Source organism: Pyxicephalus adspersus, chromosome 10, assembly GCF_032062135.1.
Source record: "Pyxicephalus adspersus chromosome 10, UCB_Pads_2.0, whole genome shotgun sequence".
In the NCBI taxonomy this organism is placed as follows: Eukaryota; Metazoa; Chordata; class Amphibia; order Anura; family Pyxicephalidae; genus Pyxicephalus; species Pyxicephalus adspersus.
The window spans coordinates 49399674-49423497 of NC_092867.1; the positions used below are offsets into that span (position 1 = coordinate 49399674).

General features: G+C 42.0%; 1 protein-coding gene across 2 annotated transcripts; it reads left to right on the top strand.

The window, feature by feature from the left end:
- Window positions 1-21122: 21122 nt before the first annotated feature.
- Window positions 21123-22983, top strand: LOC140339763 (uncharacterized). 2 transcript variants are annotated; one of them, XM_072424660.1, is made up of 4 exons: window positions 21123-21979; window positions 22146-22318; window positions 22358-22451; window positions 22817-22983. In XM_072424660.1, the coding sequence occupies exons 1-4, from the start codon at window positions 21790-21792 to the stop codon at window positions 22948-22950; spliced, it is 591 nt and encodes a 196-aa protein (XP_072280761.1). In that variant the 5' UTR covers window positions 21123-21789; the 3' UTR covers window positions 22951-22983. The 2 variants fall into 2 exon arrangements, with proteins under 2 accessions (XP_072280761.1, XP_072280760.1); XM_072424659.1 differs by having other exon boundaries at window positions 22146-22451.
- The last annotated feature ends 841 nt before the right edge of the window (window positions 22984-23824 follow it).

Here is a 23824-nt window from a genome sequence, read left to right on the forward strand (position 1 = left end):
GTTTGACTGCAAAAGTGTGAAGATAAAATGGGAAACCTTGTAATAGCTAATGTATTTTCCATGTTGATTGAAGGAAGGCAACATACATGCCATTTAACTACAGAACTACTGTCTATGAAGCTGACATTCTACTGTATTGGCCAGTTTAAACAAAAGACAAAAAAATGAAAACAAAAAGGCTTTATTTGTTTTTATCAAGCAGCTATCAGTCAGTTTCGATGAGCGATCATACATTTCTACTTCTTTTAATTCTTTAAAAAACTCCTGCTGGAATGTCTTTATTTGGACATTTTCTGGTCGTTTATCTTTCACGCATATGCAACGTCGCTTTACTGTTAAAAGTTCCATTTTGTCCAAGAAGGAATCAAAGTCTAATTCTTCATTTAAAGAGGATGATCCTGAGTTACCAGTGCTTACCGCTTCGTCCAGTGGTGGTGTTTCAGGTAGTTATCCCTCCATGCGAACTTCTACATCATAGAGGGCCTATTTTGCAGTATCAGTCTGGTCATCGCTCAAACAAAATTCGGCTCAACATAAATAGCAGCTAACAAGATTTGATTATCCAGTAAAAGATGCTCTCTTTTCAACATTAAAGATACAATGCCATCAGCTATTAACCCTCCACTTTTGTTCAGGCAATATATCAAGCTCTTCCATTTCAAAAGAATTTACCAAGTGTTAAATCTTTAGATTGCAAACTCTTGGTGACAGTAAAGGGGTTAGAAAGTACATTTTCCAGTGCTTTTAATTGTGTCCACTGGCTTTCAGATAATAAAAAAATGTCATTGTCCAGTTCCTCAAGAAAGTCTTTTAAATCAAGCAAAAGCTTTACCATCAAATAAGTGCTTCCCCAGTGTGTTGTTTAATCCAAAATGGCTCCTTTTCCTACACGTCTTTTCAAAATGGCATCTGTTTTAGGGACCCTGGCTGCAACAGTTACTTGCCTCAATTTGTCAATTAGAGTAGCTGCATGACGATCTTTCAATTCATCTCTTATTGCAAGTTGCAGGGTATGAACAGCACAACGCATTTGTTGAATAGCAGTACGCTTAGATGCTTCTTCAACAATGTTATCCAAAATTTCACTATTCTCTTCGCTTTTACTTTCTCCAATACTTGCAGAACTGTCTTCCTCTAATATCTGTCTGTCACTTTCTTCATCTACTCATTCATTTTCTCAGTTGTGCTCAACATATTAGAAGCATTATCTGTCACAATACATACAGTCACCAAGAAAAAATCGTAAGCTCGTTCGCGCATTTGTATTCGCGATCCAAAATCAGACGCCTTTGATTGATTTATCAACCAAATTTTAGGCGCTGGCGTATTCGCCCAGAAGTTATAAACCAAGATGATCCAGCTGCTGGAGACGCCCATCCCTGGCAGTTTGACACTGACGAGCTTGCATTAAAAGTCACTGTTCCCCTAAAAACAAATCTTTCTAATTGCACACATCTTTCACTTAGACCTAAATCAAAGTGTTTGGGCTGTTCAAATGTTTCAATAAGAAATAGGCATATTTTTACATGACCTAATATTTTCAGGTTTAAAAAGAGTTAACTGATTTCAGCTCTTTACATAGGCCCCTATCTAAACGCATGCAATGCCGGACCCGGGGATCATCCTGGTGATAAATTCCAGCGGCCTCTGGCGGGCAAAACCTCGCTTTTGCCAGCGAACTAGATTTTTTCCACAAAGGTCCAAAGCGCACACGCAAGTTCTTGTTTGCTTTTATATATATATATATATATATATATATATATATATATATATATATATATATATATATATATATATATATATATATATACACAGACATAAACACACACATATATTTATATATACACATATATATATTTACAGTTATCTCTGATTTGTTGTGTTTAGGAGGTGTTTGTTGTAAAAAGAAATACCATTCGTTTTCTTTTTTTCTTTAGACTATTCTAATGCGGCGCTACGATCAGCAGCCGTCCATTTATGGCAAGCAGCGCATTCTGGAGAGCCTGGCAGACAGGTTGTAAACCTCTGCAGGGACTCGCCCAAGTGTTGGCCGGTTACAACATGTTTGGAGCGACCTGAAGCGGAGGAGACCGGATTTCCTCCGGGAAGTGGGGGACCACATCCTGTCTGGTAAGTATTGCATTTTGTCTTCTCCTCTTTATAAGGGGCGGTGTTTTCAAATGGTTTTTGTTTGTGGAAAGTAGTATTGTCTGTCCCTAGAACTGTTTGTTTTTCACTTCCTATAATTTCTTACCCTTATCAATTTGTGATGTTTGTGTTTGTGTTATTACAGCCAACTCTCCATCAAGCCGGTGGCTGCTGATCTTACAGCGGCCACACAGGCGACTGGCAGTCCCACAGGACGTTCAGGAGGAGGAGCCATCCCTGGAGGAGGACCCAGCGGTAGAGGAGGAGGAGGCAGCTGGAGAGGAGGAGCCATCCACAGAGTAGGAGGAGCCAGTTGTGGAGGAGGAGCCAGCCGTGGAGGAGGAGCCCGCTGCCCAACATCAGCAGCCAGAGTCCCCTGATGAAGGAAAGGAGGCGGCCGAGGCCGAGGAGATTGCCTGTAAGCTAACCTTAGAATTAACTTTTGTAACATATGTTGCAATTCAACACATTCTCACACTATGGTCTACCCCTACCACCGTTTCTGGCCCAATGAATGGCAATGCCAATCTTTCATATTCCCTGAGACACTACACAAGATATTCAGGATAGGTCCCACTTCTTCCGGCCTCTGTGCCCAGGACCCTTTTGACATGTCTGAAGATGTCACTGTACTTCCCACTGAATTACCACTCCTGGCAATTTCCTCCCAGAGTCCTGCCTTACAGCATGGGAGGTCTGGGAGTGCAAGCGGAGTCGTGGAAAAAGTTGTACGTAGGACTCCATGAGGGCTGCATTTTGCTCAGGGGTGAAGTTGGTTGCCTTGGAAGCAGAATCCTTGGTCAGGCTCAAACGGGCTGCTAAAAGCACGGTGAACTCCTCTACACACCCTGGAAATCTGCCCAAGTCATCACGGCATGCTGCATCCTGCACAACCAGTGCCTGCACCATGGTGATACCTGGGAGGATCTCAAGCCAGAGGTGCACCAACATTCCGCCTCCAGGTCCCAAAGCACAGCAGAGGGACGTCAGGTCAGGGATGAACCTATTGTCAATGTCTTTGTGCGTGAGTATTTACATACAAACCAACCTAGGAACTGAAGTCATATCAAACAAACTTTAATTGTTTGGGAATTAAAATAGCAGACATATTTGTGTAAGAGCTGGACATTTATGTGACACTTTACAAAAACACATTGCCAAACTGGGGCAGAGTGCAATTTAGTGCAGATTTGGGCAAGCATTGCTTATGCAGCCAGAAAAGCATGAAAAATACAACCCAGCACCATGTAGCTGCCAACAAAACATGATTTACCATGCTGCTTAACACATCCTAATAATGTAATCTATTTTTTACAGGGCGATAACACACTTTTATGTTCCTCCACTCCCAAGGTGATGTGAGGAAGTGAATATATGGTGGGCCAAGGTCTAAAAGGTCATTTAAACCTTCAGAAACACCCAGGAAACTGTAGACTATCTCAGTGCACAAATTAAGGGTGACGTGGTTTGAAAGGACTTGCTTCCTAAAATATATAGAGTGTCCAGGAGCCTTGTCATTCTTAGCACAGCCCAGCTTCTCTTAGTTTTTCCAGCAATTTTAGAAAAATTTCCAGAAAGATGTACAGGTCATGGATGACCTGGCAGGACAGGCGGAAACACCTTTTGACATTCTGGTTATTGGTTTGAGGAGCAAAAAAAAATGAGTTTGTTGTCACAAAGCAATAAAATATGTTTGGCACTAAGTTAAATTGTCCCTTGCATTTTTCAATACAAAATTACTAATAGAATTAGAATCATGTAAACACATAAATAAAGCATACTATATGGTATTTAGGAGTTCTTGACCCTGCTTGTGAGTTTAGCAATCAATGTAGTTTGATGTTGTGCTTGGCAACCTGGACCTCCTTCCATCACCATCAGGTGTGTTAGAATGAGTATGCAACTCATCTGGACAACTAATTGACAACCTGTTTGGACAGCAAGTGGAAGTGTGTTTGTATACAATAGCGCTAAGATCAGGCAGCACAGCACAATGACAACAAACCTATAACACTACTACAAATGAACAGAGGAGTTGTGTGGCAGCAAATCAATATGAGTGCAAATGTCAGAGTAATAAAATTAAATGACAATTTATTCCTAAAAGAAATATGTACATAATACATTAAAATACCAATGTGACAATGTGACTTTGGGAATGGGACAAAGACAGGGGTTCAAGTAGCAGTTTGGAGTGGAAACCATGCATACATTTGTACTGAATATTTGTTGAAAAAAATGACAAAACATTGCAGAAGATTTGCTAAACAACAGAAACTATCATTACAAACCAAGCACAAAAACATTGCAGCAAAAGATGATAATAAGTATGAAACCAGTGCAACAAATGTATCAATAAATGAATGAATTTTGTGAATAAGTATAACGTAACATAAAAATGTAACACTTACCCCAAAGAAGATGAAGCATTAAAGATACAAATTGACTTGTAATGGACTGTAGATGTGCACAGAACAGGGAGCAGGTGTGTGCTAATTAATTGCTATCACCTCACCATTGACAGCCTAACAGATTCTCCTGATTTGCGCAGCTGCAACTAATCGCCTTAATTAGTGGATTCGCGACCTCTATTGCTCATTTCTCAAGGCAAGGATCCGGCTGGCAAGGGAAGGTGAGTGTACTAGCACCCGGCTCCGTCCCAAAGAAAAATGCCTCGTATATCGGCCTCTAAATACATGCGTCAAGCTTCCGCGTATTTGCTTGTTAAATCAGGGCAATAGAATCTGTTCCTTTTTAATTTCAAAATCTTCTAGAACATCCTCCACTAACTTCTAAAGATAGTCACTGGTGTGATGTGGGTGGGTGTCCTTTACTCCCAAGGTTCGCGATATTGTTTTATTATTTTCATCAACAAATCTAACAATATTAGCAAAATATTTGACTCTGTGACGTGTGCATGCATCCATTTTTATGAAGACAAAATGTCCCTTTAGACCTTTTCGTAGTTCTTCCTTTTTACATTTAACCTCTTCAATTATAAGTTTCCTTATACTTTCTCTTTCCAGAGAAACACCAAGTTTTTTAGCCATTTCTCTATTTAGGCCTAAAAAGGCTGGCTGTGAAAAGAAGGATAGTTGTACAATATTCTTTACCACCATTTCAATAATGTGGTTTTTGAATTTTTCTGGTGTCATTGTTATGATAACTTTGTCAGATATAAAGAATCTTCTTAATTGTGTTTGGTCTCGAGTAGTTTTCTGAACATTTTTTATCCCAGAAGTAGATGGAATATTTTCATTGATATCTTTCTCATTCACAACTTCTAATTCTTTAGTATAAAAACACTGCAAGTGTCTTTTCAAATTTGATGCTCTTGTAGGTGCATTTTTGTTAGACCCACTGAAACTGCTAATTTTTGCATCACATTGTTTTTCACCATCGTCTTCAAGAATATATTGGCACACGTAATGTTTCCCATCACTTGATAATATGAAGTACTTATAAACAGCAGACTTTATCGTGTTTGTTGACAGACTTTTTGCCATTGTGAATGGGGTGCTGCTTTCACTAAAATATAAATATAAAATATGTTATACTAATTAGCATATTCTTTGATTTAAATACAACATACACATAGTCCTGCACTATTTAAATTAAACATGAACACTTAACAGTTGAATCCAAAAAGCTGTTCCTCCAAGTTCTTCTAAGCTCTTTTAGCAAACAGAGCAGATGCTGCTGCATATATCCTTGTTTGCTGATCTTCTGCTGAAGACAGGGCAGTGGGAGGCTCCTGGGCCAGGGGGGCAACTTAACTAACTTCCTACCGGTAGTATTAGGTGGTGTGTAAAATGATATTATTGTTCAGCCCGGGATGGAAACATATATGGAGAGAGCACACAGGACACCTGAACTAGGGATGAGTGAGCAAGAATATTAAGTTCCATCTCGTTCCAAATCGGGCCTTTCTCACTTACCGAAAATGTAAGAGAATGGCCTTCTGATTTGCCGAGAGGTCGAGCTCTCGCCAAACAGGAGGATTTCCAGGGCTACATAATGCAGCCCTGGAAATCCTCTGCGATCCTTGGGCACTAGAGGGATTGCAGACTCTTCTCAATGAATGCAGCCACAGCTGAAATCATTGAGAAGATGCCCAGCACAGGAAAACCTCCTGACATTGTATTATAAGTATCTCTTACAAATGATACATTTGTATCTGTAACAAATGTATCAGCCCTGGAAATCCTTTGCGATCCCCGGGCACTAGAGGGATCGCACATTCTTCTCAATGAATGCCCCAGAAACAGAAACAGGAGCATTCCCAGGGCTGAATGCAGCTCTGGGAATCCTCCTGTTTTAATTTCCTCTTCCGATGGTTTCGCAAAATCATTTCGTGGAACCATTGGGAGTTCAAGGAAATTTTCGCTAGAATGCCAGAAGCATTCTTGCTAATCCCTAACCTGAACACACATCAGGCCATAGCACTCACCTACACCTATATCATTACACTTGTTTACACTCAAATTAACTTGTTAAACACAATATATCTGAAATAAAATGAAAACACGTTTGTAATGTACATAATCCAGATAACAATAATGTGAATGTCAGGTTGTATAATAGCTCAGCTTCACACTAGTAGAAATACATCTATGCACTGGGCTTTATTCTTACATCAGAGAAGAAGTACTTAATTATGACTTTTGTTTGTGAAATAGGACATTTGAACTTGCTGTATTTTTTTAATATAATTAAAATTTATCAGGAGTCGGCACATTTTTATCAACTTCGACTCCTGGTACCCAAAATTGTCTTAGACTCCTGGACTTCAACTCCGACTCCACAGCCCTGCATTTTACAATTCTAGTAGCTAAAAACAATGTTACTAGAGTTTAGGCAACTTGTATGCTGTCAATGCTCATTCATTAGCATTTATTAAAAATGTTTTTATGAAAACTAGGAAGATTCAAGAGGGTTCTCTAACAATATGTAGAGACTTCAATTGTATTCCTAATGCTCCCCTTGACTCCTCCAATAAAAAAAATAAACACCTACTTTTTCTCCTTTCCTCCAGAAGGAAGACCTCTTCGATGTATGGAGATATTTCCACTTGTCTGAAAAAAAGGCTTTTTTTTCAGATCCACATCAATTTTATTCACAGATCACATGACCCAACCAAATCTTGACTCACAACATCACATGACCCAACTAGAGAATCAAAGCTGACGAAGTGGAATTCGATCTGAATTTCAGAAAAAACTAGATTCGCAACGAATCCGAATTTCCTCGCGATTCGTTGAAACGAATTGCAATTTTTTCTAAAATGGCGGCTACACGTGTGAGGACACGGGGCAAGGAACTCTGGGAAGGCGGGATGACCCATAATGCCATGCATGCTGCCAATCAGCAGCCAGCCAGCCATGTAATGTCACACCCCTTAATAGCCTCAGCTATCTTGGATTAGGACATTTTACAGCGTTCTGAGTGCAGGGAGAGATGCTAGAGAGGCAAATTACAAGTGCAGGGAAAGGATAGGGAGGAATCATTTCACAGCATCTTAGTGCAGGGAGAGGATAGGGAGGAATCATTTCACAGCATCTTAGTGCAGGGAGAGACATCAGAAGGCGCTAGGGACAGTGCTAGAAAAGCGATTTACAAGTGCAGGAAAGGATAGGGAGGAATCATTTCACAGCACCTTAGTGTAGGGAGAGACGTCAGAAGGCACTAGGGACAGTGCTAGATAAGCGATTTACAAGTGCAGGTAAAAATTATTTGGGGATCCAAATAGCCATTATACAGCTCTGTCATTCCATCAACGCACGTGTATATTTAACGTGATATATATATATATATATATTTATATCATGGTAAATATACACATATATATATTGACGTATTTCAGTACAAAAATACAAATATATTATCAGTTCACTTCTGCAGGTATATGTGGTGAAAGCATTTAGTGACGTATTTGAGTACAAAAAGAAAAATATATACGCAGTTCCCTTTTGAAGTTATTGGTGCTAAAAGCATTTATTGGCCTATTTCCGTACAAAAATAAAAATATATTCGTCGCTTTTAAGTATGTCAGACAGAGAAGTGGCAGCCCATGCACAGAAGAGAGGCAGAGGCCTAAATGTTTCTGGCCCAGGCAGAGGTCGCAGCAGAGTAAGGGAGCGTGACAGCAGGAGTCGCAGCGAGAGGCCTGAGCTCCCGGTGTCATCTAGCAGCCGTATCTTGACCAGAAACCCAGCTATTCTTGATTGGTTAACTCTTTCATCTACTTAATCCCAAGTGACATCAGACACCCACAGCCAACAGTCGTTGGGTTCGTCAGACACAACCCTTAGTTGGCATGGCCTGGGAGCAGACCCTGTGCCCTCACCTGTCCTCAACTTGCCTCTGTCCTTTGCTGTTCCCTCAGCCACAGAAGTATTGCATGCTGTGGGTTCAGCTCCACTATACAGCGAGGACGAGCTAGTAGAGGACAGTCAGCAGCTACTGCCCAGCCAAGATCTGGAGGAGACATCCGCTGCTTTCTTCACTAGGCGGGCAAGTAGTGATGAGGAGAGTGGCATGGGAGGTGGTGTTGTGAGAGGTCAGGCTCCTGACCCAGAGACCGTTGAGGAGGACATCAGTGACATGCATACACTACTCAGAAGTATTGCATGCTGTGGGTTCAGCTCCACTATACAGCAAGGACGAGCTAGTAGAGGACAGTCAGCAGCTACTGCCCAGCCAAGATCTGGAGGAGACATCCGCCGCTTTTTCCACTAGGCGGGCAAGTAGTGATGAGGAGAGTGGCATGGGAGGTGGTGTTGTGAGAGGTCAGGCTCCTGACCCAGAGAGCGCTGAGGAGGACATCAGTGACGTGCATACACTACTTAATGATGATGAAGCCGATCGCACTTGGGAGCCGGGTGAAGACGGGGCTTCACTATCATCAGAAGAACAGGGTGGCAGCTTACCTGTGAGGCAGCAGCTGAACCAGCAAGGTGGTAGCATGGCTGGTTGTCAGCAGGGTGGCAGCAGTGGGAGGTCAGGAGCCAAATGTGCCTGGGGTAGACCACCTGCTTTCCAGCAGCCTACCTGCCTGGAAAGTAGTGGTGCGGGGGTTCACGGAGGCAGCAGCGGTAGTAGTCAGTCAGTGAGAAGTGTTGGGGGGAAAATCACCTACTCGGCAGTGTGGCAGTTTTTGTTAAGCCACCGGAGGAGGTTAACATGACCATATGTAAAATTTGTGGGCAGAAGGTGAAGCGCAGCCAGGGTGCCAATGTGTGCACTACGACACTGCGTCAACATATGCAGCGTCACCATAAAGTGGCCTGGGAGAAATTTGGCTCCGATGTGGTGGTCCAGCCTGCCGCAGCAACCTCTCCATCACCCAGTGGCACGCATCGGCTTTCAGGCAGTCAAGGCTTCACCACCTCAGCCAAAGGGAGCTGTGTGTCATTTCCATCATCTGCTGGTCCAGATGCTCCTGCTCCTCCTACTCCTCGTCAGTCATTCTGTCAGCAATCGATCACCAGCGATTGCCAAGAGACAACAGTATGCGTGCACTCATCCAACAGCGCAGAAGCTGAATGTACTGAATGAACCCAGCTCCGGTTCCCAATTAGTGGGTGATCAATCCAACGCTTGGTGAATTCTGCTTCACAATGATAGTAAGAGCCGACATCGAAGGATCAAAAAGTGATGTCGCTATGAACCCTTGGCCGCCAAAAGCCAGTTATCTGTCATTGTGCCACTCTGTAGCCTCCTGATGCCACCTCCAGACTCTGCCATTGTGCCACTCTGTGGCCAGTTATCCCTGTGGTAATTTTTCTGACACCTCCTGCTCCTAACCCAAAATAGGAAGGATTAAGAGGCCCCACTTTCACGGTCTGTATACATTCTTAAAATACTGATGCTGCTGCCACCTCCGGACTCTGCTATTGTGCCACTCTGTGGCCTCCTGATGCTGCCGCCACCTCCACACTATGTCCTTGTGCCACTCTGTGGCCTCCTGATGCTGCCGCCACCTCCACACTATGTCCTTGTGCCACTCTGTGGCCTCCTGATGCTGCCGCCTCCTCCACACTATGTCCTTGTGCCACTCTGTGGCCATTTATCCCTGTGGTGAATTTTCTGACACCTCCTGCTCCTAACCCAAAAATAGGAAGGATTAACCCCCTAGCGGTAATCCCGAGTGTGACTCGGGGTGGCTTTTACATGCAAAAAGCGGTAATCCCGAGTCACACTCGGGGTAACTTTAAGCGCCCCCCTTACTTTTGCCCCGCGCTCCAGCGGCGACCGGATAGTCCCACTGTGACGCAGGTCCATCGGGGGGCGTGGCCGGGCAGGAAATCAGGCCGCATCAGCAGTGAGATTCAAAGCACAATGCAGGACTTCTGCATTGTGCTTCACATCTCACTGCAGATGCCAGCAGCAATAGCAAATTCCGGGGGTGGTCGCATCTGCAGTGAGATGTGAAGCACAATGCAGAAGTCCTGCATTGTGCTTTGCATCTCTCTGGAGATGCAGAGCAGCAGCGTCTGTGTGAGGCAGGTGGGACATCCCGACTCGTATCACCCGGGAGGGTGAGTCATCTTCCGGGTGATGCAAGTGGTGATGTATTGGGGGGGTGTGTCTGGGAGGGAGATTTAAAAGCAGATTACAATGTAATCTGCTTTTAAATGGTAAAAGTGGGGCCTTATGTATATAATACATATTTTTTATGTATTATATTATAGATTATGATTTTAATATAATAAATAAATATAATTATCATACCTGGGAGTTAATCCTAAGAATTACAGGCCCACAATATAAACAAAAATTTCTATGTAAAAAAAAATAGGATAACTTTTTGCATCAAAAAACTGACAGAATTAGAACGCTAGGGGGGTTGAGGGCCCACTTTCACGGTCTGTATTCAGACTGAAAATCAAGATCAAGCGAGCTTTTGCCCTTCTGCTCCACGGGAGGTTTCTGTCCTCCCTGAGCTTGCCTTAGGACACCTGCGTTACCGTTTAACAGGTGTACCGCCCCAGTCAAACTCTCCACCTGCCCCTGTCCGGCGTGCGCTGGGCGCTTGGAGCAAGAAGCAAGAGCTCCTCAGAGTCAAGTCCCCACCTGATGCCACACATGAGATGCCAAGTGCTCCTTCTTTCACCCACCTTCGTCAGCGGGTACTGGTGTTGCCACCCACCGCCCCACTCTGTCACCGGGTCACTTTGTAGTCTCCTGATGCTGCTGCTGCCATCTCCACACTATGTCACTGTCAAGGGTAACAGGGAGGGGGAGGGAAACAGAAAGGTTATACTCAGGACTAGGCCTCCAATGGCTAGGGAAAAGGGAATGGTCACCCCTTGCACACACCCTAACCTAGCCCTAACTCCTAACAGTATGAATATCCCCTGATGGTGGGAATACTCATACACAGGAACCTAGGCCCTAGTATCCCTGCATAGCCCTAGGAGTAGTGACTGGCTTGAGACTACTGGTTCCTTCCCTTATGAAAGAACCAGTGTCTCCCTGAGGCCTAGTAAACAACAAAAGAACAACAATACACCAAAACACCAAAAGTAATTCAACTTATCTTAATAGCAGATATATAAGCAGGAACTCTGGAGAGGACAACACACCAGCTCTTCACATCCCAGCAGTGAATATCAACCGCATAACATGAAGTGTGAGGCCAGACTAAATGGAGGAGCAGTTCTACACCACTATCAATGCTCTCTGCAGGCCGGAAATAGACGTTTTTTAACACGAATCGCCGCAAATGAATTTGGATCGAAGCAAATCTTTTTCGGAAAATTCGTCGAGCCGTCCGAATCGAATTTTTGAGAAATTCGCTCATCTCTAATTGCGATTATTGATTTACCAAATCTGTAATTGATCAGACACACATGAATTTTTCTCTCTTACAAAATATGTTATATGCTTTATTGGCTACATGTGTAAACCTTTGTTTATCTCCTGTATTGTTTCCTATAGTCCCTGTATCTCAGTTTCTAAATCCCCTGATGAAGCCTCCCTGTGGGCAAAACGCGCCAGCAAAGAAACTCATCCTAACATCTCTGCTAAGCTATATTTTCTTCTGGGACCCTCAGTACTACATACAACCTCAATTAATGTTTTTTTTATTTTTTAAGCAAGAATTATTTCTCTGCATAGATTTGAATACATTGTATTAAATTGAAATTGCTAAAGAAATTTAAATTGTTTTAGGTTTAATACCTAAGTGCCTCAAAAACGCCTTCTTTTTCTTCTTTTCTCAGACTTCATCTTTCTCTGCCATTATTAGTTGAATTTCAGGCTTGGCGCTAATCTGGGTCTCCCTAGAGATTGCGTGTTTGTTTGTTTCCCTTGTGTATTACTCTTTTGTCTTCTACTGATAAACGGAATCTGTTTAGTTTGGGCATGTTGTATTCAGTTAAATACTGCTAAAAGTTTTGTGAACAATAGTAGGTTTTAGTTCAAAAAGGAAATGGGGTGGTAGCTGGCACAGGAAGAGGTATCTTTGCCTTCCTTGGGGATGACCGTGATTGTCCTCCTTTTTCTTGCACTTTCCAAACTGTAAATTCTTTCTCACTGGTCATACACAAGTTGAACGGTGCACAACCAGGTAAATATTCAATATTTCTCAGATATTGATTTACCTGGTTATCACCATTTACCTATTGAGCAGCTCCATTTTTTCCTTAACAATAATACCACCCTCGCAATCACAATTTACAAATCAATATATGAAACACTTCCTCACAATATTTTACACTAATGGTGTACAAAGGGAGAATAGCTGCACTAGTTAAATAAATAACAGGACTTCCCGAATATTAATCAAAGGGGAAAAGTAAGAGACCTCATTTTATAATCCCTAAAGTCACCAATTACAAAAAAGATCTACATACATTTTTAGTATTTCTCTACCTGGCAGCAGTAAATGTAGAAAGGTGAGGTTTACAAAAATGTCTGGCCTGTATATGGTCCTTGATGATTGGAGTTAGACAGCGCTGATTAGAACAATTGCTATTCCTTAATCAGACCAGATAAATATAAAACCTATAGAGCCTAAGAGCAGATCTCCTAAAAAATTTCCTTTTTTATGTCTTACAGCAGAAATCTGGAAAAGTTACCCTAGCAGTGTAGTCCCCGCTGGACTGAAAAGGATGAATGCTCGTTTGTCTAGAGGAATAAGAATAAGGTGAAATACTTTCATTCTTCCATACTGAAGGCTCCCTTGTTCTCCAGTCTCCATTCATCTGCTCTTTTTATCTCCCTGACTGACTCCATCTCTCTGACATAACATACAGTGGGGACTAGTGATCCATTACTGTACATGAGAACATCTATAACCATAGATGTTCTCATGTACAGTAATGGATCACTGATCTCCATTGCATAGAGGTTTGGAGTCCTTAAAATTGACCATTAACCCCTTCCCTGTTGAAGCCCATTTCTCTCAGACCACCTTAACCCCTTACCTCATTTCTTTTGGTCACAAAACAATAAAGTAAAAAAACACTTCATAAGTTTTTTGTTCTCAAAAATTGGTGACCAGATAAAAGAGGATTTTTCTTGGGGTCAAGTGACCCATCACCTACTTATCCTGTGTTTGGGTGGACCTAAGACATAGAAAACCGGGGGATATCACAGGCTGAGCAGAGAAGTTTGGAGGTCATGTCATGTCACCTTTGCTTAAAAAAGGGTTTGGACCTGGGATGGCACTGCTCCTAGTCCAACATTGGACACATCAGTCTGTACCACAAACTCCTTGGGGAAGTCATGAGAATATAGCACTGGTTAACTACATAAAGCCTTCTTCAATGTCTCAAAGGCAGCTTCTGCTTCTGGGGACCATTTAACCATAACTGATTCCTTTCCTTTTGTCACATTTGTCAAGGGAATGGCCTGGGATGCAAAGTGAGGAATAAAGCGCCTATAATAGCCAATGAGAAATAAGTTTACTCACTTAGTTTTACATCACTAAGTTTTACCATGACCTCATAGAGGTCCTCCCATTTGGCTAGGAATTTACTTTCCACCATGGGAACTAGTATCAAAACTGTATCCCCAGGGGCCCCAGTACGGATAGGTGAACCCGATTATAAATTCTCTGCTGCGCCAACTGCGCTTGGGCCAAATGCTCTTTAACAAAGGGCATCACCTGTGCAATTCTGTCCTGCATTTGAGCCACATGCTCGATTACACATCCATGAGGGGAACTTTCACTTTTCTATGTCTTTGGCAATATCTAACAGTCCCCTGCGGTGCCTCCCATATAATAATTCAAAGGCAGAGAATCTGGTTAAGAATTGGGGAACCTCCCTGATAGCAAACATCAGATATCGGATTAGACAGTGCCAATTTTTCCCGTCTTTATCTACTACCTTCTGCAACATCTATTTTAAACTTTTGTTAAAATGTTCCACTAGGTCGTCTGTTTGCACATGATACACTGAGAGTTTGCAAAGCTCTTTAGTTTCCCAGGACATAAATGGGATTCCCTGATAAGTAATTAACTCTTTGGCCATGCCTACTCTGCTGGCATAGTCCATGATAACTAGAATATATTGATGGCCCCTAGCTGACTTGAACAATAGGTCAACTAAATCCATGGCAATCCTCTCAAAAGGGACCTCAATGATGGGAAGGGGAACCAAAGGGCTACAAAAGTGTGGCATTGGTGCAGACACCTGACATACTGGGCTCGTTTTCGCTGCCCCCAGATGCCCCCCTAGGAGGTGCCCATGGGCCAGGTCTAACACCAACTTTCGGTAGAGCTTGGGTACCACTAGCTGTTCACTCGTTTCCTCCCCTTGTTGTGACACCCGACAGTTCTCAGCAGCTAAGTACATTTTTACTAGGTCCAGCAGTTTGTCTGCTGATGACCGGTCTCCATAGCTCACCCACTTTTGTATAGAAACAGGAAGGGATCTTAGGAACTGGTCCATGACTACCCGTTCCACAATTTGCGGTCCCAACAAAATCTCCGGATGCAGCCAATTTCTGGTTAGATGGATCAAATCATAAATTTGTGATCTGGGTTCCCCTGCCAGTTATACACAGGCTGGGCCTGGACAGCCAGGGTGACACCCAGCAGTGCCAGTATTTCAGCCTTTAGGCGGACATAGACTCTTGCTTCCGAAGGTTCCAGGCAAAAGGCCTTTAGGAATTCCCCAAATAATAACAGGGTAACCAATTCTGCCCACTGTTCTTTAGGCCAACTTTCTCTCTCTGCAGTATTTTCAAATGTGGTCAAAAACACCTCAGGATCATCATCACCAGTCATTTTTGCCAATAAATGGCTTACCTGAAAAGCTGGCGTAAGCCCAGAACCACTCTCGGGGTCAGCCACCTCTTGTGACTGTATCTGCTGTCTTAGTGCTTCTAGCTGTTGTTAGTATCCCTGCGCTTGTATGTCAGTTCCTTGTGACAGGCCTCCTCTTGTTCCTGCACATGCAGCTGGGCTTTCAAGCCTAGCTGTAGTTGGTGCTGCACCTTTATGGATATTATATCTCCCTATCAATGCAGATATATATTTCATAAATGAAGGGTCATGCACAAATGATAGCTAGTAATTCAAACAGTTTAATTAAGAAAACAAGGTGAAACATAACATGCAAAATAATATTGGTTGATATCAAGATATAGGAACTTCAATCAGTACAATATTAAGTACATGAAAAATAAGGCTGTTAAGGTAACCCCTGAAATAACCCCAAATAGGATTGCCATCAGGAATATCTTATAGCTACCTGCTAAGAGGTTAATGGGTACCTACTTCTTTCAGAAGAGGACTCAATAACAGCTTACTTAAGGAGACCCTCAGGAGAGCAAGCAAGAGAGCAAGTCCGAGCAGGAGCAAGCAAGAGAGCTAAATTCTCTCAGTTCCCATTTTTATATAGTTAATTCCCATTAGGTATCCTTGAGGCTCTTGGATTGGTTAGTGGGTGTGTTCTGTACGATGACCATCGGTTGACACATACCCCACTAGATTGGGATTGGTTAATGTAATTTAATGGACCTCCCAGCTAAATTTGATATGTGAATATGGAGCTGGAATCTGTGTTTAGGGGTCAACAAGAGGTCCAGCTGGGTCATCACCCCAACCCACCTGTCAAGTTAGGTATCCATCTTCTGCTAACTCAGGCTTGATGGATTTATTACCCCTTGAGGGTCCTACTGGTATCCAGTTTGTTATAAGAACTAGATCTTGTGTACTGGCATGTTTTATTATCTGTTTTGTTTATTGTTCCTTGGTTGAGGTTCTTTGATAACCACTGATTAGACATCCCCTAGGAGATCCAGATGGCAAGTACAAAAAAAACAGGTTCCATGTTTAAACACAACATTCCTACACCAATACACATACATTATATGTACATATATATCTATCCACATATATAAATATCTATAAACAATCTTGAGGTGCAACAGACCCCCGCTTGTGGCTATCGAAACATTAGCCACACTAGGACAAAGATTGTTTATGTCTGGATTCCATTCATCATTCTCAGTTACTCAGGTTTTAGCATGTGCAATAAAACTTTCTTTGAAAGTTAGAATTAGATTTCTGATATGTTAAAAAGAGAAAGGCAATTTAGGTAGTTCCCCGCAATCTATTGTGCTTTCCTAAACAGTCCATAATTTTATTAATTGTGGTGGAAAAGTCCAATAATATAGATTTATAAGATATATGCCCAGACAATCCCTCAATCAAGTCCATCATAGGCATGGGCACTCTGTGCCTTTATTTGAAGTATTCCTTGGTTGCACTCACAGCTGTAGGTTGGTAGGCCTTGGAATCTGTCTGTCTCCTAAAAAAAACTTAGGGCACATGCATTAACATAAGCACATGTCACTTCCAGGAGAAGCCTTTGTCAGGCCTATTGGGCATTTCAAAAACTTATGTCAGTAATACTTTTGAGTACTCAGGATTATTGTTGTAAATGATAAAATATACAGAATATGGACTAGCTTGGCAGGATCTCGAACTGGGGATTGACCATTACCTAGTGAAGCAGACACCTTACAAGAATATGCGTCCAGCTTGGCCGAGTCCCGGGCTGGGGCCTGACTTTTACCATGTGCTGCAGACCGCAATAGTGCACATACCCCATGGCATGGGCACTCAGATACACAGAATCCTCCTGTTCCTCTGGGAGAGGTCACATTGATAGACAATTGCAAGGAAGGAAAACAAGTTCATCCTGAAGCAAACATGGAAGCAAATCCAGAAAAATGTGTCTCAGGAAGATGTCCTCAGTAGAGGCTAGCCTTAGGCAGTTACTCATGGTATGCAAGTACAATGGTACTGATTTATATTACTCACTATTCACAAAGGTCTCATCAGTCTAAGTATATCTGTACTCATCACCAAGTCTGATCCATTTAACTCAGTATCTGTAATCAATATGGCACATAATAGGACTGCACTGGGAAAATGCTCATAAACAATACTCAAACAATCATTAAAAGTGTGAAGAACTGAAACACCCATTATGACAACTTGGTAAAATTTTCCTATTGTGGGGTAACTCTCATTACAGGTATGACCAATGTAGAGGGATCTTCTTAGATAATGAAAATTTTATCATTATTAGGTGTGAACAAAGTCAGGGGACCTTCTCAGATTATGGGAAAATATTATTAATATTAAGTACACCTGTCTCCCCCCCTTGAGTAACTTCCAGTAAACACACCTCCCCCTTTGAGTAAATCCCAAACAAAGGAACGTGGATCAGATAAAAAAAAAAAAAAAGATAATAGAACTGTGTGCTTTTGTCAGAGACATTCTGACAAAACAACAATAAGGTAAAAATTCCAAAAACTTTAGCACATACCTATGGTTATGAGGATGGGTCCCCCAATGTGGCGAATACACTTCAGTATCATGTCTGTATGTTTTATATGGCATGAGTTTATCCTCTTTTCAGTACAAAGGGACAAACAAAATCTGGCAATGTGGCCGAATAGTCCACAAGCATAGCATCTTAAAGCATGTGAAAGGCATTAACACATTTATTTACCCCTGACACAGGTTTAGGCTGAGGACCTGGAATATCAAGAACCTTTGATGACTGTTTACAGTACAAAGGAATGTTTTTTTTAGAGTTCTGACCTTCCCTACAAACACTGGATGAGGCTACTGCCCTACTATACAAACAAGACACAACAGTTTCATTTGCATGTGGGGGTTGAACAACTCTCCCTTTAATCTAGTGCTGTTTGTATGACTGGAAGGCCTGGAACAATCTATGTATTATGGCTCTTATTTCCTGATAAGTCTGTTTCTTGGGATCTATTAGGTGTTCACATTTTTCACGAATTAAAGGATGGGCATTCTGGATGAGAAGACTCTTATATTCTACATCTTCTCGGGTGGCCTTAGAGTTTTTAGTATCATAGGCTGCCCATAATCTATTTGCATACACCAGAGGGTTCTCTTCATTCTGTTGTTTAATTTGGTATGCTACCAATAATCCTACGGCTGTGGGGTTACTTATGGATTGCAATTTCTCTACAGTTTGATGGTAACTCCCTTTGCCCTACCTAATACTATCTGGCAAGGCATTCCAGGTGTGGGGATCAATGGTTAACTGCAATACCTTAACCTGGTCACTAGGATTCCTAACTCCCAAAAGATCACATCTCTATTGTACATTCGTGGCATGGGACGTAATATGCTCCTGTGCTTTAATTTTTCCAATGAACTCTGCCACCCTCATGAGTGTTTTTAAAGACAGAGTAGGGTACTCTCTAGAGTTCACTTCTTTTCTATCTGCCTTTTTTTCTGTGGCTAAGCGATCTAGATCCTCACTAGGATCCTGGTCTATCACCACAGTTCCATTTCTATTTTCCTGTTGGCCTGCGATTTCTCCCATGGCAACAGGATAAGGAGCTTCGGATTAAGGAATTCATCTACCTAATAGTTTTTATAACCTTCCTCTTCCCCCAATTCATATGCACACGTTGGGGCTAAGTCTGCTTGTGCTCTAATTAATTCACCTTGAGCATATCTATAATTTTTAACTTGCTCTTCATGAGAATATTTGATCATCTCATTTAAGGTGGAAGTGGTATTTAACTGGTGAAGTAAATCTTGGTTGACTGTTTCCATTTTTATTATTTTCTCCTCAGAACTTTGAATCAGGTCTTCTAATGTATTAATTCTGGCACTCATGGTCACGCAGGCTTCATACATACCTGCCATTTCTAGACTTTTTAACTTTTTATTCTTTTTACAGGTTTTAGTTTGCTGGTCAAATAGATCCTGCACATATGCCCATGGCGACTCTTTAAATTTAGCATCTGAGGCAAAATTGATGCATTTATGCCTAAGAATATAAGCTGACACAAACCTTCCCAAACTGGATATGGATGCCATTTCCAACAAGTCTGTACCTGGAATTTGCAAATTTAGTATATTTTAAAACTTGTTAGATAACTGATAATACCTATTAAAGTACAAGGTGACCACCTAAATAAACATTAAACCTAAACCCAAAATGTATATAAATTAAGAACAAAAAGGGTAACGGCAGAATAAATTATGCCACTCTAGGATACAACTCATTCATAGTCCTCATTAAGGTAAGTTAGAATTTTTTGGTGTATTTTGCATGTTTTGCTTCATATGCACTCATGTATGTATAGACATGAGTGCACATAAAACCAAACATGTATGTATGCATTTAGATGTGTGTACATATACATAGAAAAGAGAAATTATAAGAAGAAATAGGCAAAGAGGGCTTTTTGGACCATATTGCTTCACATTGCAAAGATTGCCTATTTCTTCCTATGATTTCGGATTTGCCATTGGAAGATATACATTGGATATTGCTTACATTGAATAAACATCCTGAAAGGCTTAAAAAGCAACAACATATGTTTGGCTCAAAGGGAAACATTATCAAAAATGTATACAATAAGTATTATTAATCTAAAATATATGCGCGTAACTATGCGCAACGGGCCACTGACTACATGTGGGTACGGATGCGCATACAGCAGGCGTACGTGCAAATGCGTGGCGTGGCCACGTTTTCCAGTAGGGGGGAGTTAATCAGGAAGTTGGAGAGAGGAACATCATGCCGCGCCCGTTGTTTGGAGAGAGGGACCTGGGCTTTATTATTAAAGTAAGTGATTTTTTTATCTATTTATTTTTCTATTTTTCTCCATGTTTGAATGTGTTTTCTTCATCATCCATGTTTGAAACACATTGCAATGTGTTTTCTTCATGTTTGAAACACATTGCAATGTGTTTTCTGCATGTTTGAAACACATTGCAATGTGTTTTCTGCATGTTTGAAACACATTGCAATGTGTTTTCAGGCTGCTTCTCATATTTACCAGCCTAAGAACTCACCATCTTTAATCCTTCACATGTCCTAAACCCTTGTTTGCAACCACTTGAAATGTTGAGGATCCTACTAGCTACCAATCAACCACATTTCTTGGAGGTTGTTGCAGTGCACTTCAAATGCTTGTAATTTGGTGGCCCGGGATTTCTTATTATTTTGGGACTATTATCTATGAGTGTCCTCATAGGCTGCAAGATATGAGATGCAGAATTCCCACACACAGATATCACACTGTGCCCATGATGTCGTTACACATGCCCACAGAGTGGACATATTTTACCAAGCAGTTTTTTATATAGAAGCCACAGCACAGCTATAGAATGGGGGAGGGACAGCCTGTGTCCCCAGCTCTTATCGGCAGCTGGCATCCTCTGCACGGATGACAGCTGAGAATGGAGCATTCTCTATTGTTCTTTCAATGGATTACAGCTGCAGATGAGAGCTGGGTAGAGGTCCACACACCTAAAATTGGCTGTTCACAACTATGTACATGGACATCTTTTGATGTGTGTATGTTTGCTTTGTAAGAATCTTCAGGATTCTACCCCATTAAGCTCAATCAATCAGAGGTAGATCATTTGAAGAGCACTAATTTGCCTCTTCTCTATCATGCAAGGCTGGAAATGCTTGTAATTTGGTGGCCTGGGATTTCTTAGATATTTTGGGACTATTATCTATGAGTGTCCTCATAGGCTGCAAGATATGACATGAAGAATTCCCACACACAGATATCACACTGTGCCCATGATGATCTTTCTTTGTCCGGAGGACAGTGGAAGCCTTCTGCTAGAATGTCCTCTGGCTAGCTCACACCACAAACCTGATTTTGGTGAAGGCACATTATTCTACTGTCTCACATAGATTTTCCCGTGTTTTGTATTTCTCCACTTTTTTTATAGATCTTTTTTTTTCACGTGTCAACAAAATAAATCCACATGTGCTGCATTATCTGACCCAGTGCGACAGTGCTTACATTTTACCCCTAGATTGTATGTATGTCTGGCACTTACTAATGCTTCACTAAAACCGCATAAACAGAGTTTACATCTAGGAGCACAATTATTGGTTTTACAATGATTTAAACAGGATTGAGCATAGTGGGGTGGCAACTGGAAGCTTCTTAGTAATAGTAATAGTATACCCATATATATCTACACACAATATTAACAAACAGTTTATATTTGCAACCAAACCATGTCAATTTGCAACAGAAAATATATAAATCAGTGAATGAATTAGTTATCCCTTTTTTTTCTTTTTAACAGGTGTTTGGTTGTTGTCAAAATAACTCACATTTTGTTTCTGTTTTTCTTGGACATAGACAATGATTAGGCACAGATATGACCAGCAGAGGTCGATATTTGTAAAGCGCCAAATTGCAGAGAGGCTGCCAGACAGGCTGTGGACCCCTGAAGGGAGGCCCCCAACTGTCGCCCGAATTCAGCACGTTTGGAGCGACCTCAAACGTAGAAGACCGGATTTGGTGCGCGAAGTGGGGGACCGCATCCTGTCTGGTAAGTTTGGCATTTTGTCTTCTCTTGTTAAGGACTGGTGTTTCAGAATGTTTGTTGTTTGTGTAAAGTAGTATTGTTTAGCCTAGAACTGTTTGTTTTTCACTTCCTATATTTTACTACCCTTATTAATTTTAGTAATTTTGAATATTTGATTTTGTTATTACAGCCAACTCTCCATCACGCCGGCTGCGAATTATCCAGTGGCCACACAGGCGCCTGGCCATCCCCCAGGATTTGAAGGAGGAGGAGACGACATCCCCGGGGGAGGGGGAGGAGGTGCCAGTGCCATCCCCAAAGGAGAAGCCGGTTGTGGAGGAGGTGCCATCCCTGGTGGAGGAGGTGCCATCCCTGGTGGAGGAGGAGCCATCCCCGGAGGAGGAGCCATCTCCTGAGGAGGAGCCCGCTGCACCACATCCGCAGCCAGAGTCCTCCGATGAAGGAGAGGAGGCGGCCGAGGCCAAGGACATTGCCTGTAAGCTAACCCTAGAATCAACTTTTGTAACATATGTTAAAATTCAACACATTCTCACACTACTTTCACCATTTTTGGTTACAAATACAAAGAAAGATCTAGCAAGATTTCATGTAGCTTCCGGTCATTAATCATGCATCGAATGAACATTCTTTCTAGGTTGTTGGCTAGCATGACTAAAAATAGACATGAGTTGTTTAGTTGGCCATAGTTGTACTGACAAATGTTTGCCTAAAATTTTTGGAAGTAGGCAGAAAGTATCAGTTAGAAGTTCAGCATTCATCTATTCACCTTAACTAACCTTACAAATCTACTTTAGTCCTGCCCACCCACTTTTACTTATGCTGTTCATTTTTTATCTACAGCTGCTGCAGCGCCCTTGCCACCACCATCTCCTCCACATGACTGTGATAGGGCTGAGTTCCCGCAGGCCGTGCCCCACTTCCACCTCCCCCCACCCCTTTACCCCAAACACACACTGAGACCACAACTTGGTTAAATGGCCCCTTTGGGCCGTTCATTAACAAATAACTTAAAAATTTAACTCTTTTAATAAATAACCATAAATAACAATATAAAAACATATTCTACAAATAATAACAACTTACAAATAATAACAAATAACTGTAAACAATACATTAATAAAAACATCCTTTTTCTAAAACACACCCCCTGGTTACTGGTCCTCGAAGGCCCAACTATTGTAACCCCTTGCACATAATGGGTCTGCACCGCCGTGATATGTAATGCTCCCAGCCGCACCTCCAGCTCGGGAACGATACCAGCAGCACTCGCAGCCCTACCACAAAACAATTTAACAACAACCTTACCGAGGGTCCCATACCATAGATGAGACCCTCACCCCCATGAAACCGTCCAATACCACTCCTTCCCTCGAGGACCTCACCGAAACACCTAAAAACAGGGCGGGCAGGTGGGAAAAACTTTTTTCCTTTTCTCCGTCACGCTGAAAAAAAGACCCTCCCTTTCCGGCTCACCCCCCTTTTCACTCCTCTTCTCCCTTCCCCCCTACACGTGGTCACTCAGCATACTAATGCAGCAACTCCCCCCCCCTTCTCTATGCTAACTCTCAACCCTTCCCCTGCCTGCTCCCATCGCTTCCCAGTCATGCAGGTCTTCCACTGATTTTCACTTTGTTCTCTGCTTCAGGCCTCACTGGACACAAGTTCCTCGTCTGACTGTAAGTATTTCTCCATTTTAGATATTGTAAACATTCCTTTAGAACCATGATTATAAACTAAGAGATAGTTTGTTAGGCCTAGTTCTAGTTCTATCAAGTATCATTAGGAGTGTATGACTAGCTTCATGTCTAGGCAGCTTTTAACAGAAGACAAAGGTTAAATGTCACTTAG

Excerpts from the sequence above, each read along its gene's own strand:
- LOC140339763 (XM_072424659.1), top strand. The coding sequence starts at position 21,790 with ATGATTAGGCACAGATATGACCAGCAGAGGTCGATATTTGTAAAGCGC. Across the intron at positions 21,980-22,145 it reads GGGGGACCGCATCCTGTCTG|CCAACTCTCCATCACGCCGG; the intron begins GTAAGTTTGGCA and ends TTGTTATTACAG. Across the intron at positions 22,452-22,816 it reads CGAGGCCAAGGACATTGCCT|CTGCTGCAGCGCCCTTGCCA; the intron begins GTAAGCTAACCC and ends TTTTATCTACAG.